Genomic DNA, 16,211 nt, shown 5'->3' on the forward strand with positions numbered 1-16,211 from the left:
CGTCGTGCCGCAGCTCCAGGGGCCTGCTGCTGAGCCCCGGGATGCCCTCCTGGGAGGGAGGATGAGCTGGGAGGGGCGAGGTGCTGCTGGACCCACCTGGCTTGTCACCTAGCTGCCCCTTTGTACGCAGACACACTTTGCTGCTGAATTTTTTGACCCACTTCTTTCTTTTCCCAAGCTTTCCCAGCAGCTCCAGGGACCACCCGTCAATATCACCACAGCAACAAGAAGTCATTAATGGTGTCCTGCCTGCCCAGGGGCGCTTGGTGGGCTGTCACCGGCAGCTCCAGGGAGAACGGAGAGAGCTGAGGGCCTCTGTGGGGTCAGACCTCTGGGCCAGGCCCCGCTTTGGTGCGGACAGCAAGGGGCACAGCTCTGCCCTTAGCAGCGTGTGCCGCAGGGAGCCGCTGCCAGGAAGGGAAGGGCTGGATTCGCTGCACAAGTGGGGATGAACCTGCCTCTCTCAGGCTTGTTTGCATCTGAGAGGCGCTTTACATTGCAAATAAACCACTGATCCAGCCTCCAGGGAGCTGGGAGCAAAGCGGGAGGCTCGGGGGGCCGGGGAAGGGGAATGGCAAGCTAACCAGCAAGGACAGATGAAAGACATGGCATATAATTCTGCTAAATGGTGGAGGGAGGGAAGTTCTCAGAGGGTGTACGTTAGCACTGCCAAGCTGCACTGATTTACACCCAACTCACGGCCTGGCCCACGGGCTGCTTGGCTGAAAAGCCTCGGAAAGGGAGGGGGGTGTTTAGAGAGGCCCACGTGGAGAGCTGGGCATTGAGGAGCTGAAAATGTGCGAACAAGAAGAAAAGAAAGTCAGGATGTGTGCATCCTGTCACCTGTGTGCATCCGGGCTGGGGCTCCTGGTGCTTGCTGCGTGCCTGTGCCAGCACCCAGGTGGCAGCGGGGAAGATCTGCTCTTTGGGTGCTGTTTATGACTTTCTTCCTTCTAAGGAGTCATCCGAAGGAGCTCTGTGGCCAAACAGGGTGGGGACCCGCTGAAAGCTGGGCAGATGCTGGGTGATGCCATCTCCTGGAGCCGGTGCCACCAGGTGGATGCTCATCCTTGCAACCCTGCATTGCCAGCAGGACTGTGGGAGCAGCACTGTCCAAGAGGCAGCGCGGTGCGCTGCTGAAACAAAAGGGGGTTCCCACAGTAAGGAAGGGATCAGGAGCTCAGGTCACCTTGGAGGTCCCCTGCCTGAAAAAAATGCAGAAAGGGAGCCAAGAATGCTTAAGACCTTCGAGTGGTTCCATAAATGGTTTAGATGGTTTTTTTCCACTGCTTTGAGATGATTTAGGAGCTAATCCGACCAAAGTGGGAGTTTGCATGAAGTTAGAGTGATTCCTACGTTGTCCCTGGGGGAGGTGTGTGTACCGTAGCTGGGTGTTCCCCTGATGGACAACAGATAAGGTAGAGAAATTCTTCTCAGGAACATGTGGGTACCAGATGTGTATTTTTGGGCCTCTCTCTCTGATCAGCCAGCCCTGACCACGGCCAAGACCCGTTCTTTTTCTGGGAACAAAGGCAGTGGTGGAGATACTTTGGAAGTGGCCACAGATGAGCTGGGTAAGCTTGTGCTGAATGCAGAGGCAGGGAGGAAAAATTGAGGAACAGCTCAGGATGGCGCCTTTGGGAGCATTTGGAGGTACCACTGACGTGCACATTCGCACGAGTACAGCCTGCAGAGGTTGTGGCTTTCTCTGTATTCTCTAGCTGTGAGCCCAAGCCGGCAGCTCTTCCTCTTGAAGAAAAGAAACCCAGGAAACTGGGCTGCGTTAGGTAACTGCCATGGTTGCTCCTCTGCAATTAGTGGGCCCGCTGTAAGCCCTGCTGCTGTCCCAGCTGCTAGGACCGACCGAAAAAGAAACGGAGCTGGAAGAGTCACCAAACTGTCCTGCTGCCTCGACTGCCTCCCGCCGCACGGCTCTGCTGAAGTGAGCAGCCAAGAAAGCAAGTACAGCCAAGGCACCTTGATTTGTCTTCTTAACCTGTGGCTTGGAAAATCAGATGTGTCTGGCAGCCTCTCCCGGGAGACTGCTGGGGTTGTCTGCTCAGCAGCCGACGTGGAGCGATGTGCCTGACATGCCGTGTCCACGGGGTTTGCTGCATCAGATGGCACAAACCCACACCAGCATTGCAGCTCGCTAAAATCCTGCGTACGGCTCTTGGAAGCGGGCCTTTTGCATCCCTCTGGCTGGCTGGATGTCTGAAATCAAAGGGAGACTGTGCTTCAGGTGAAGCTAACCTCCGGTCAGTGGTGCCTATTGCAAAACCTTTGTTGGAGGAATTAGGGTAGGACCTGAGGGTTTGGTTAATCACCGGCTTGTAGCGTGAGGAAGGCGGCTTCGGCTCTCCCCTCCCCTGGACACAGGAGCTTGGCAAGATGGGCACGACTCGGGAGTTAACCTGTTTGTGATGAGGTGCTGCATGGAGCGTGGAAAACCAGGCTGGTCAGCCAGGCAGCACGGTCTGTGCGTGTGTGGTGTGGGCGATTTATCCTTCGAGCTTTGGGGCAGCGTGCACAGGGCAGGCAGGTCGCACAGCCGGGTAAATGAAGGGGCGCAGCACCAAGCCGCAGGGCTCGGGTCCGCCTCGGAGCAACAAAGGGCTGGAAGTCGCTGCTTGGTTTAGGTGGGAGAGGAGAGGGTGCCCTAGGCCTGCTGTGTGCCTTTAGGAGAGGGTGTTAGGACCCAGAATGGGAACAGCATGTGAAAGGCCAGCATTTATGTGTCTCCAGGTGCTTGTGCTGGGAGCTGAGTGTGCCACGGTGCTGCCACCGGCCTGACAAACCCCACCGTGTGAGCTGAAACCACGATGCTCTGTGCCACCAGGAAGGGAGCACGGGAGAAAAAAGGGCTCGGTGTTTGTGTGGCTGTCCTGTTTGGAGTTATCCCGGTTTTCCCTGGTGTTTCCCAGAGAGGAGAGCTGTTGCTCCATGTGCTCAGGTTGAGCGTAGCTTCCTGGCGCGATGCGCACAGCCGTCGGGGTGCTGGCACAGGGGGACAAGCACACTGGAAGGGTTCAGGAGGGCAAAAAGTCATGTTTGTAGAGAAAGAAAGCTCATCTGGGTGACAAAGATTAAAATCAATGATTTGGAAACAGAATTCCCCTCTTCCTCCACTAAATCCTGTCGTTTCTGGTGCCTGCCTGTGTGTCAGCAAGCTCTGCGCAGCCTCCTCGGGACGGTCTCTGTCTCCTGCCATCTCTCCCACCGCCTCTGTCTGTCCTCTGTCTTCTCTGGCCCTCTGCTCTGCAAACCTGCCCCTGGCTCTCCTCTGCTGGCAGCGGGTCTCTCCCAGCTGCTCCTTCCTCCCAAAGCAACTTCAGTCACCCCCACACATCTCTGTCCGGAGAATCCTGCCCCGCTGAAGCAGCAGCGGGCTCACTGCTGCGGGAAATTGGCCTCGGTGTCCTCCAGGGCGAAGGGGGGCCCTCCCCTGCCACCGCTTTGAGGCAGGTGACAGAGGCCAGGGCCTTGCTGCTTCGCTCTCCTCGTGGCTGTTCCTCCTCCTGTCTGATTTCTTCCTTCCCTGCCTCACGTTTTTACCCACGCAGGACGGACCCCGTGCGTGCAGCCCCGGCACCTGCCTCCCGCAAGCTGTAGTTTCTCTTCAGACCTAGCTGTAAGAAGCTCGCTGCCTCGAGCAAGGACCATTTTATTTCCAGCTGGTGCTGCGGCAAGGATTGCTTTCTCTTTCTGCTCAGTCCAGAAGCAGAGTGCAGGCTGCCCAGCGTGGCTCAGAGGGAGTCCCGCGGCTGTGAGCTGCTCACAGGGCCCCGGCGCCGCTGCCATTAGCAGCTCCGACTCAGGGGAGCCCTGTTCCCTGCGCCATGCCTGGCTCTCACGTCATCTCGTTCTCTCTTTCTTGACAGATCATGTTATAACCTATGATCACAGAAAGCCCCGATCCTCACGTTTCTCTGCTGTCACCTGTGGGCTCCTCCAGAGCCGCGAAGAAAGGGGAACTCCAGCCCCACCATGAGAAGACTGGGTGAGAAGTGCCTTTGACACCTTGGGGAACAGCCACGCCTTAACAGCTACTTTTAATTTTATTTTTAGGGCTTTAACAATGTTCTTCAGTCAGTGGTGATCCACGGGAGCAACTCTGCCTCCCCTCTCTGGGGTTAGGTCAGGCTTATTTCATTAATGTGGAGGGAGTGTGGCAGCCTGAAGCCCTGTAAGCAAGGGGTGAATTGAGCTGCCAGGGTTACCGGTGTGGGCTGCCAGGCAATGCCCTGCCTGGGTGACAGCCCTCAGGGAGGAACGAGTCTTTTTATTCCCCACCTGGTCCAGGTGGCAGTGTACCTCCGTGGCAGGCAGAGTGCAGAGGAGCCAGCCACACTACGGGGCAAAGTCTGGGCTGTAACTGACGTGGTCCTGCTTTGCTGTTCCTAAAGACCTCTTCCTGGGTGCTCAAGCTTGGTGGTTCTTGCTCGGTGTGTTATTAGGTACCATTGCTCCACCATCCCAGCTCTCCATTGCCCTTAGGAATCGCAGGCTGCCCCCATATCCCTTGCCTAATCTTGCTTTCCTTTACATACAGCCCTTAATCCTTCTCTTTGCTGCTGGTTGCCAAAGGAAGGGAGTGGGTGGGCCTCTAGCAGACACCCACGCCTTGTGTGACTGCTGGTGGGTCCACGAGGCCTAAATCCTTAAGGGAAACGTGGAGTGCCTCTGTTCAGTGTGAGCTGGCGCGATGGGTTAAGAGGGCTCCTTCCACTTCCAAGGGTGACTTAGACACTTAGGCCGCACACATCCTGCTGGCTTTAACTTACATTTGGGGTTTTAATTCTCCACATTGCTCTGGCCATGGGATTTAGTCAGGTTCCGTGGGCCTTACAGTGCTGAGCAGGGGACATAGAAACAGCCCTGGAAAACCCACTTTTTTTTTTTTTTCTGGGCCTCCACCAAGCTGTAGTGTGGCGTGATCGTTCAGGCCTGTGGCTGGCGGCTCTTAGTGGTGTATCTGTGACAGCCCACGGGGTACCTCTGCACTGGAAAGGCCTTGGGAATGCTTAGCCAGCAGTCACTGCACCACATGCATCTTCCTGTGAAGGGAAATCAGATCGTGGCAGGGCTGCAGTGTTACTCTCAGGGCCAGAATCACCACCAGCCAGCCTTCTTCTTCCTCGCTACTCGAGCCTTCCAGGAGGCCAGGCTGTCACATCTTCCTTTCGCAACCTCTTCCTCAGCCCCCACGTTCTTGTCTGTGACCCATTTGAGTTCTCTCTTGTCAACCACCCCGTTCCTTCGTGTAGCTGTGGGAATAAGCTGGGCTGCAGCAAGCCAGCCAAGTATTCATCAGAAAAGCAGTGTGACTGTGAGGGAATTGCTGAGGGTAATATAAACCTCTCCCATGTTCAAACAGGTAGTATAAGGCCCCCGCTGGCTTGGCTAGAGGTAGAGAAGGTTCCTTGCCCCGTGCCCTGTGGCTTGTCTCCTAGCTATGCCGCTCCATTTCCACCCAAGCTGTTGGTGTTTGGCTTCTGCATTCCCCAAGCAGATCTGCTGTTGCATCCTGCGAGCCATCACCAGCCCGCTTCAGTAACTCATCTTTCCTTCCATTCACAGGTCTTCTGCGCGTGGCGACTCCACCCGTGTGGGAGCTCTGTTAAGGGAGTGCCCGGCAGCACACTTTGCTGTCTGTGGTCTGTGGACATTGACTGGCACCTAAGCGACACCCAGCTCCCTCCTCTCCCCCTAGAAGCCACTGTCTTAGAGCCTCCATGCGCATTTGCTATGACATACAGCAATGTTGATGAGAGACAGGAACACTGCCGGGTCTTGAGCTGCCAAAATAATCAGCTCTGCGCACAACATGGCTTAAAGGATTTTCCGGTTAGCAGCATGCATCCTCTAAAGAACTTAGACACTCGCATTTGGTCCGGGGACTTCCACACTCTAGACTCCTGCCGCACAGGCAAGGCAGCTTTGGGCAGTCCTGTGGAAAACCGCCTGTATCGGAGCGTGGAGAACCTTCACTGGGCGGCAGTGGCTGACTCGGGGCTGCATCCTCACTGCCGGAGCCTGGACAACGAGATCAGCTTTGGCTGTAGAGGCAGCGGTCAGTGGGCAGAAGGCTGCGTGGATGTGGCCCCGCTGTGGAGCGCGTCGGACTCGGTGAGGAACCTTTCTCTCCGCCCCAAGCAGACATCGCGGGCAGCGCAGAACGTGCTGCCCTTTGCCAAAGTGCCTCAGTGGCTCTTCCCCTCCGCAGAGGAAAGAGCCCTACGCGGGGATGCCAAAAAAGAGCTGAAGGAGAAGCTGAGGCTGCACAGCAGTAAGGTGGCCGAGCCCAGCAAGCCGCTGCGCCCGCAGGCAGCCCTGGGTGAGCTGGTGGCCCAGGAGCTCTCTGAATGCCAGCTGTGCCGGCAGCACAGGAACGGCTGCGCTGTCAGCTGCTGCACGGTTTTGGGGGAGCACACGGCTCTCAGGCACGGCCTCGCGGGGAGGCAGAGCTGCTGTGCTGCACACAGGCCCGTCAGTCCAGAAGACATCAAGCAGGAGGCGCAGAGGAGGCTGCAGCTCCGGAGGCAGAACAGCTCGCCCAGCCTGCCCTTTCAGCGTGCTGGGGAAAGCCCAGAGATGGCAAAATCCAGAACAGCAGAGTTCCTGGAACAGCGCAGTGGGGAAATAACGCTGGGGCAGGGCAAGAAGGGCCGCTGCAGAGGAAGGCTCTACATCCCCACCTTCGAGGAATTCAAGCAAATGAGGAGTAAGGAGGCAAAGCCATCTGCTGGAAGCAGCGAGCCGACAAAGTGCTTGAAGAAGGGTCTGACGGCAAACCAGGCCCTGGACAAGGAGAGCAATAACATCTGTCCCGAAGCTCTGGGGACCAAAGCAGTGAATGAAGCTGCCACCACAGAGGATGATGATGATGTGTTCCATGAAAACAACACCGCTGCTGGCTTTGCCCAATATCCAGCCACATGGGATGGTTTCAGGACGAGCAGCCCTGAGGTGAAGGAGAGAACCTTCCAGATCTCCAGCCCGGAGAGATCCCCGATCCCCATTTGCTCTAGCCCTATTCCGCGATCACCTTTGCAGGCTGTAGCCACACACAAAGCCAGGCAGGAAATCTTCAGTGATGAGCAGCAGAAAGGAGAGACAAGCCAAATAAATGATGTCCTCCACCTTGCAGGGCAGTCGCTGGCTTCTGAAGCCCAGTCCTCTTGCTGTTCATCGCTGCTGTTAGAAGCCACGGACTTGTCAAGCTATGGAGCTAAACTACAAAAAATGAAGGATGAATTCATAGGTTCAGCCCTGGAACTTATTAAGAAAAGGTAACACGCTCTGTGGGGTCGCCTGAAAGCAGTTCCTTTGTTAAAGGTCTGGTCTCTTTCCCGATATATACATTAAACTCCTGTAGCATAAATATGCTGCTGGCAGAGCCTTGCATCTTAGGGCCTCCGTAGCCACATAGACATGTTTGTAAGCCATCGAGCTTAAACAACATCTTTGTGTGAGATTAAACATCAAAAAGCATTTTCATTTTGTGCACCTTAATCCCGTCCAGACAGCAGTCATTGGTACTCCTGATACTGTTTCCCACCTATTTTATTTTTTATTTTTTATTTTATTTCTGAAACATTTGGTAAGAGCGAAGGAGAGCAGAGAGATACAAAGTACAAATATGCTCCCTTAGAAGAAAACGTGTGGAGTCTGTCCCCGCACTGTAGGATGTGAATTCAGGTAGTGTGCATGCAGCAAAAAGCACTTTCACTTGCTGCTCATTCTCCAAAAGCAACTTCTGTCACCCCACACATGTATGTAGCGATGGCAAACCGAGGGCAGGATGGCTGCTGTGAGTCTTCCATCATGCGCTGGAGACCAGCACAGGCAGCAAGTGGAATTACCTGCACACGTTGTCCCTCTGCCAGCTTAGCCAGTGGGAAGCAGTAACAAATAACTGCATAAAACCTTCCTCCCTCTTCTCCAGATGGGGCTTTTCCTTCCTCTGGGTAAGGTGTTTACAAGGACTGCTTTCTTTGTCCTGGTTTCGGACACCAAGCCATTTGAATGTTGAAATATTTCCTGCTACAAAGAAAAGGGGATCTTTTTCCATGCAGATGGGTGGTCCGGCAGGAATCAGCACCATTGGGGAAGCTAGGCATTTGGGGCAGCTCTCGCTGTCTTATGGAAAAGGAGTGATGGGAAAAGGAGGAGTAAGTGTTGGTGAAGTGGTTTGTTTCCACAAGCTTGGCTTTCAGGACTGGCTTTACCAAGAATTCAATTTGACTCAGTTCCTTGGTTTTAGGGGAGATGTTAGGGGCTTCTGCATGGCAATGAGAGCTGTCTGGAGGAGCTGCTGTGGAGTTGTAGCTGCTCGTGTAAGCAGAGCCAGAGTGAGAAGCAGAAATACTTCAGCACCTCTGTAATCCGAAGGGAAGTGAGTGGTGTCAGAGCCATAAATACTGCCTTCAGCTGTCCAGCACAGCCTTTGAGCTGGAGTATGAAAACCTGATGAAGAAATAGATAAAAAAAAAAAAAGTTGTGGTATGCAACCATTTTCCTTGAGTAGGCTATTTTTATCACCGATGTGAAACAAAATACACAGAATAGTACAAGCTGTGAGTAAGAACATAAGAGCAGCTGTCTGGGCAGATCAAAGGTTTGGCTGGTATCTAGAGCCCAAGGTGCGTGCATAGCAAGGGAAACAGGAACTGGGGAGCACATAGAATATTTCCTCCTCCTACCCTCTCAGCTTCCAAGTACTTTCTGGTCAGGGCTTTTATGGGTTCGGTGTGGTTTCTGTGCTCTTGATATCCTCAGTAGATCTTGTCTCTGTAAATGTGTTGGGTCTGCCTAGTTGGATTTATTAAAATAGAATTTGATGTAAATAAAATAATTCCCTCCAGAATGGGAATTCATCTAAAAATGTGAATGACAGTATTAGGAAGATGGTTTCATGTCAAAGAAGCACTCAGACTTACTTATTTTAGACAGTAACAGCAATTAATGATAAAGGCTGTCATTTCTTCAGGATAGCAAGAGGAAAACTGATCTGTTGGCACTGCCAAAGTAGTGAGTAGTGGGAAACTCTGGTTTCCTTGCCTGGAAATGTCTCCATTTTCCATCATTTTCACCTGAGCCTGTAAAGTGCTGAATATTTGTTTATAACTCGAGCTGATCCTCACTGCTCAGGTAGGAGACTTCTGGTCTGGATGTTTTGGGTCCTAAATTGTGATCATTGGGGTCCAGGCTACATTTTTCCTAAGTCTTACCTAAAATGAGCCGAAAGCTGGGGATTTGGTCCCATTTCCACAGGTATGGAGCTCAGCAAGAGCAAGCCTTTGATAGAGATGTTGTGATGGAGCATCACCAAATAAGATAGCTGAACTTGTCTTCTTTTTCTGATGGTTTTGTGTAAGTGTTACAGTTTTACAAATCGCTTCTGTCTGGTAAGTTAATTGCCTCCCTAGTAATTGGTACTTACTAATTGAAGACTAGTTTAAATGGCTTCATATTTTAGCAATGAACATTTGATTTTCAACTTTGGAATTACGGCAGCTTTCACCCCCTGCTAGGTCACTGGATACCTTTAACGTAGGTTGTAATCCTGGGCAAGAGGGGTTTTAAGCAGCAAAGAGCTCAGGATAAGGATCTGCAAGGACTGGGAGTTCCTGTCTGTGAAACATGGGGGGCGAAGCAACAACAGAAACCTGCAGAAGGAAGCGAAGGACGTGACTAAGAAAGAAGCCTCTTGAAAAGAGCGATGAGGGTGATTTGGGATGACACAGGGATGGTGAGTACGGTAACAGCTTCCCATAGCACAGCACAGGAGGGCAGGTGCCAGTGGAGGAAGAGTGGACAAAAATGTGTCTGTTAGTCAGAAAGAGCAAGGGACGTGTGGAAGAAGCTGAGGACTGTGGGCCTGGAGCACGATGCCACCATAACGAGCTGCACAGAGCCTGGGAGGCTTCCAGTCGTACACCACAGGCACAGTGCCTCTGCTCCCACCAGATTCAGAGGTGATGGCCCTGGGATGGCACAGGACATTCAGAAAGGCCCTGTCCTCCCTGTGCTGGCCCAAGCACATCCATTTTGGAGAGAAGAGGGAAAACTGACAGCGTCTGCAGCCAGGTAACTCCATTAGGTGATTTCACACAAAAGGAAACATGCCAGGGGGTGTAATGGTTTCAGCACAGACATCTCGTTGTCCTTGCATCACTGCCAGGGGCAGGAGGCAGCAAAGCCTGGAGTGCCACCAGGTGTGACAGCTCCGAATCTGCCCAAGCAGCCGGGCTCCTCACACGCCACGGCGTGGTGCCTGCAGCCACCAGGTAACCGCGGCTGGCTGAGAGGGGCGCTGGCCTTGGGGAAGGTTAGAGCAAACGCTAGGAAGAGGCAGCACACAGCAAGTTGCTGGGTGAACACAGTGAAAGGAGGGAGAAACGAGAAGGTGAAGATTCCTGGGGATGTAAAGGAAAAGGTGCTGTAAAGCTGAGGGTAAACTCAGTTTCTACTGCTGTCTAGGTGATGTAAGGGGGGTGAAAAAGCAGCGTGCTCAGCTTAGTCTCAAGGGAAGTGGTGGAGTCACCATCCCTGGAAGTCTTCAAAAGATGTTTAGATGTAGAGCTTAGGGATATGGTTTAGTGGGGACTGCTAGCGTTAGGTCAGAGGTTGGACTCGATGATCTTGAGGTCTCTTCCAACCTAGAAATTCTGTGATTCTGTGATTCTGTTTGAATCAGGAGAGACTCGAAGTCTGGAAGGAGGAAAGCTGGCACCAGCAAGGTCTGGCTGGGGAGGTACAGCCGTGGGGAGAAATGCACAGAGGAGGGAAAGGAAGTCTGAGGGAGCAGGGCCGGGAAAGGGGCAGCATCTAGCTTGGCCAGCTGGATGTTCACTGCTCACCGAAGGACTGTAACAGTGACAAGGGAAAGCTCAGCTTGTCCCCGAGAGCCTGATGTGTGTGTTGAGGGTGGTGTGATCAAGAGCAGAAGACAATATTCCAGTTCTGGGCATTGCTACCGGGCTTGGATACACCCCGCTGCTTCTCGGTGCCTCGGCACGTTCCTTGCCTTTTGCCTGTTTCATCCAGAAGCTGTTTGGGCAGAGCAGATTTTGGACACGATGGCTTTTGGCAGAGGCAGATCCTCTCCAAGAGCTTTGTTGCTCCCTAACCTCCTTCCCTCTTCCCACTGGGCCCTGCTGAGCTCCTCGTCCTTTCCCCAGATCAGTGAAACCGTCAGAGTTTGGGGGTTAGCTCAGCAAGAGCTGAAAGCCCTCAGCCTGCTGCTAGCACCGTGCTTCCTCTGGAGCTGGTACATCTTCCCGTGGTGGCAGCTGGCACCTGGAAGCAGAGGGGGAGGGAGATGAAACAGCACCAGCTGCAAAGTTGCAAACCAACTTTTTTGGCCCGACAACGGAGCCAGCTTGTGTGCTGGGAGGTTTGTGCCCTCTTCGGTGGTTTCAGTGCTGGCGGATGGCTTGTTGGCAGAGCCAGCTGTAAGGAAATGCCCATCTGCCTCCTGTCTTGGCCTGTAGCTGACACTGTCGGAACTGCACATTAGCAGGGTGAGCCACCAGCATCACTGCACAAGTGAAACCTTTTACATGAACCTGATTTATCACAGGATAAATTGATCACTTGTAAGCACAAAATACATGCGTAACCTGAAATACGTCCCAGGCACTGGCTTCTATGTGCAAGCATCCCCATCCGGTCCTGACAGCCTTCCTTTTTAAAGGAAACCAAGCCCATACAAATTAAATAAGCCCAAAATTAATTAATTATATATATATATATATATATACACAAATCTTTCAATCAGGATTCATCATGCATGGAAGAAAGCTGTCTCTGGGAGTCTCAGGAAAAAAAAAATGACTCACAAGCTGTGTCACAAGCTGCACCCTGACAACTGCTCAGTGGTTTTGCACCGGACAGTGTCTGTCTGGAGAGGAGTTAGCTGCAGGGAGGGGAACGTGGGGCTGGAAGGGGCTGCCGGGATCAGCCAGGCCCCTGTCAGCAGCAGGCAGCCGTGCCTGAGAGCACCCCAGCCCTGCCAGGTGAGGACAACAGCCTGCCGGTCATCTCAGGACTCTTAAATTCTTAAATGCACCAAAAGTCCTGATCAGTGAAAACAGAAGGAATCTTTCCAGTGCTTTCAGCAGGCTTGGGATCATCTGAGATGAAGAACAGAGGGAAAGCTCCTGTAATCCCCTAATCCTGTCAAGGCATTGTGCTTTCCAGCAGGTGATTTTCTTCCACATGAGCAGGATGGTTTCTGTGTTGACAACATCTCTTTAAATAGCGGGAAGCACAGATACAGCCCACTTAAAATGGTTTGGGTCTTTTTTTTTTTCCTGGCCCCTTTGGGAGAAGTTCATCTTTTATGGGCATAAAAATGTCGTGCGAACACCTGAGGCTTGGTGTTCCGGGCGGACGCTGACACGAGTGCAATTACCCGTTTGCAGTGCTGTAACAGGGCTGTGTTCAGAGCCCCTGAAACGTGGGCACGGCCACCCAAGCCAGCCAGCCGAGGCTCCTGCCTGAACTTTCCCTGAACCCTAGTGGCTGCCTGGTCAGACCTGGGCTTTCTGCTCCCTCTCCTCTAGGTCAGGTGAACCGCGTACGTGATGCTCATCAGTGTGCTTCTCCCCCTGCAGCTGCAATGCCGAGACTGCTGCCAAATCCCCCTCCAAGGGACAGTGTGATCTGAAGAAAGCCGATCTCCCCCCTCCGGAGGACAGCCAGCAACCCGCAGCGATGTCCATGGCAACAGAGGCCTGGGAGGAGAAGGCGAGCAGTGAGACATCCAGCGAGGCTCAGCCTGCGGGGAACGTAAGGGAGAGAAAATCACCTCTGGTCTTGTGCGTTTGTTTAGGATTTTTTCTTGTCAGAAGCTCTGGAGGATCCCTTTGCTATAGGAACTGGGCAGCCTGGGATCTGAAGCCCCACCAACTCCCGTGAGCGGTTAAACTCCGTTAGCAGGATTCCTAATGCCTGTTTTATCACAGCTAATGAGGCAGGAGCCAGCTGTGTGCCCCTGCCGATCTGCCACTGCACCTCTTGCAGGGCGTTCAGCCATAACCCCTTGGTGGCTTTCACTGTGCCACCAGCCCCCTGCTGCACGGCCCAGGGGACCAGCCAGGCTCCTTTAGTCCCCTCTTCATCCAACCCCCCTGCTAACAATTGCCTTTCTCCTCCTTTGCAACCCCAAACCCAGCCGCTGCAAAGCAGACGCTGCTCTGAGCACCGAATTGCTCCCAACCCCCTTCCCCTGCCTCTCTTGCAGACCTCCAGCCCCGGCTGCCGCCGCTCCAGCTCCGACATCGTCCATGAGAGCGGCGCCAAGGCCCAGCGGGAGTGCCGGCTGCGGCCGCACTTCAGCGACCCCATGCCGACGGACTCGGTGAAGAGGAAGCAGCTGGAGCTGAAGATCGCGGCGGCGGCGCGGCAGCACGCACAGAAGCGCCGGCAGGAGCGGGACTACGGTACCCACAGGGTGCACTCTCGGGGGGGTGGGCGATGGGCCAGGTGCTGAGCTGCCTGGCTGCCTTTACTTCTGCTTCCCACCCCCGAATTTTCCAGCAGCGAAACAGGAGGGGAGGCAGCCAGCAGCCCTGCTTTCATCCGGTCTCCCTGCCAGGGTTCATGCTGCTCGTGGCTGTGCCACGCTGAGCTCCGTGCAGCTGGCAGTGCCTGTAGTGATTTCCGTCTCTTCCCAGGTCCCGTGGTAGCCAAAGCCAACCTCGGCCACGGCGGCAGCTTCGACGAGACTCGCCGCGCCCCACGTGGCTCCCTCCGCTCCCGGCACCACTGGAGCAACGTCAGCAGCCTGAGCACGGACAGCGGGATCGTCGGCCTGAACGACGCCCGCGAGGAGCTGGATGCCGGCGGCGAGGCCGCGCGGACCAAGCCGGCAGAGGTGGAGCGGGCGGACAGCGGCATCGGGCAGACGTCGGCCAGGAAGTGGAGGAGCAGGGCGGCCGAAACGCTGAGCTCCCTGCAGGCCTGGGAAGCCCACCGGCCCTGCACCGACTGCGGAGAAAGGGACCTCCCGGCGGAGACGGACGTGCAGAACTGCAACCAGCGGCGGGCCGACCTCTGCGAGAAGTGCCGCAAGCGCAGGACGGAGCGCAAGGAGTCTGTGCTGGAGTTTGTCAACACGGAGGCCAGCTACGGGGAGGACCTGCGCATCATCAAAGAGGAGTTTTACCTCCCCATGCAAGCGGCCGGGCTGCTGAGTCAAGAGCAGCTCCTTGGCATCTTCAGCAACATTCAGGAGCTCATCGACCTCAACGAGAACTTCCTGGAGATCCTGCAGGAAGAGATCGATCAGGCCTTTGACCAGGTATGGTGCCTGCGTGCTCTGCAGGCAGACAGGAGTAGGTTTTGTATCGGGAAGGCAGCACAGCTGGAGCAGGGGAACTGGGAGGTGGAGGACTCTTGGGTTCTGCTCACCTGCCCAGTCTCTCGCTCCCTCAGCTGTTGGAAACCAGGGATTTCAGTAGGTCTGTGCCAGGTCGGAGCTGCTGGCCTTGTCCCTCCGCTGTGGTAACGCCGCTGACTGCAGGCCATCAGCCCTGTATCCCCCTAGCAGGACCCGTCTGTCCCATTACCAAAACATCCCCCCTCTCTTGTGAAACCCCACATGTCAGACTGAGCAACGCATCTCAGGAGCTGACAACCTCTCCCACACCTGGCCCAGTGAAGAGAGATGTACACTGCGGTTCTCATGTCCCCTGTGAATAATTTCTTGAGACAGGGGCTTCTACAACAGCTGTGGGTTTCCCTGCCTCCTCCCCCACGTTACCCTTTGCAGTCAAAGCCCGGTACTGCATAAAAACCAGAGAAGTGCTCCCTCTCTTGCTGCTGAAATGAGCAGGAATTGCCGAGCGTGTCAGCACGCACCTCGACAAAGCTAAGAGCATTGTGTGCCACCAGGTTCTCATATTTCCAATTAGTCTGGAAGCTGAAGAGCAATTTACCGTGAAATTTATTTTTCACTTAGGCACCAAAGTAGCCAGTAAGAGCTCAATGAAAGGAGCTCCTGCTTCCCAGCCAGCCCAGTTGCTCAGAACAAGTGCAGAAGTTGCTAAGTGCCATGCCTGTTGCCTGAGTGACGTGCCTCCCCTGCCCATTTGAACCCATTTCAACCTAAACCCTCCACCAGAGGGGGGGAGCCCAGTCGGTGTCGCCCCGCCCTGGTGCCCAGCAGACCCTGGTGGTGCTGCTGGGGCTGAACACAGGCTGTGTGCTCCTGCCTCTCCCGAGCTAACCCCGCGGGGCTGTGTTCTGTGCTTGCAGGGGGATGATGACCTGATGACCGTGTGCATCGGTGAGATCTTTCTAGAGTTCGTCAACATGCTGCCAGCCTTCCAGACCTACTGCCTTCAGCAGTCCTCCTCAGTGAACATGCTCAACGCGCTGGAGAAGGAGAAAGAGCTGCTCAGGTGAGAGCAGGGCTGGGTGAGTGTTCCTTGGGGCTTCGAGGGCAGGAGAGCGCTAGGCTGAGGGCAAAGCCTGTGTCAGCTCAACTAGATCAAAGTTTTATTGCCGATGTTCTTCAGCGATGAGCTGCTCTGTCTTAGGGTGAGGAGTGTGCTTGAGGCTCCCAAATATGTTCAGTCCTTGATATCTTCACTGAAGCAGTCTCTGCAGTTGGTCTCCAGCTGTATCCTGGATTTTTGGTACCAGTGTTTGCCCACTGACCACGGGGCTGAACTTTCACTAAATAATGTCAAGCTGAGAGCAGCTCTCAGCAGAGCATAGTTTGGATTCCCACTGGGGAAAGCCACTGCGTGAAGCGTGCATGACTTGAATCATATCCCGTTCCTAGCCCCAGCCTGCTGGGCCAAGCTGGGCGAGTCACTTCTCTGTTTCCACTGCAACAGCTATAAATTGATGACGGTACCAAACTCCTGTTTAGAGCTTTGTAATCGAGTGATGAAAGGACCTACACATGGATGTAATCTGATAAAAGCTGATGTGCCTGCTTCGGGCCTACCTCAGCGTGCACCACGGAAAGCTCACACCCGCACTGCTCTACAGGGATTTCATAGGAGACTGCTAGGATGTTACGTGGTAGTGTTCCAGGCCCCTTTTTTTAATTTTTGAGAAGACAGAATTCACAAGGCTATTAAAAACAGGGGGGGTGGGCGGGGGCTGCAATGCTCAGGATTCCAGCTTAGCGCTTAGGATTGCAGCAGCTGCTGCCAAAACAGCCCCCGTTTCATTCCCTCTCCTTAAAT

At 54.3% G+C, this 16,211-nt stretch overlaps 1 protein-coding gene across 12 annotated transcripts in view; it reads left to right on the forward strand.

The window, feature by feature from the left end:
• LOC311438535 (uncharacterized protein) overlaps positions 1 to 16,211 on the forward strand; it is a 40,313-nt gene that overhangs the window by 14,880 nt on the left and 9,222 nt on the right. For 11 of the 12 annotated variants that reach the window (XR_014694169.1, XR_014694170.1, XR_014694171.1 and 8 more), the window contains exons 2-7: positions 3,882 to 4,000; positions 5,581 to 7,292; positions 12,624 to 12,798; positions 13,253 to 13,451; positions 13,686 to 14,311; positions 15,268 to 15,413. Coding sequence is in view for 1 of the 12 variants with exons in the window: in XM_084523011.1 (XP_084379137.1) it covers positions 5,749 to 7,292; positions 12,624 to 12,798; positions 13,253 to 13,451; positions 13,686 to 14,311; positions 15,268 to 15,413 (2,690 nt within the window). In the remaining 11 variants the exon portion in view is untranslated. The remainder of the gene's footprint in view (positions 1 to 3,881; positions 4,001 to 5,580; positions 7,293 to 12,623; positions 12,799 to 13,252; positions 13,452 to 13,685; positions 14,312 to 15,267; positions 15,414 to 16,211) is intronic. The other variant, XR_014694176.1, reaches the window with a different exon arrangement.

This window comes from Aythya ferina, assembly GCF_964211825.1.
Source record: "Aythya ferina genome assembly, chromosome: 6".
NCBI classification, from domain to species: Eukaryota; Metazoa; Chordata; class Aves; order Anseriformes; family Anatidae; genus Aythya; species Aythya ferina.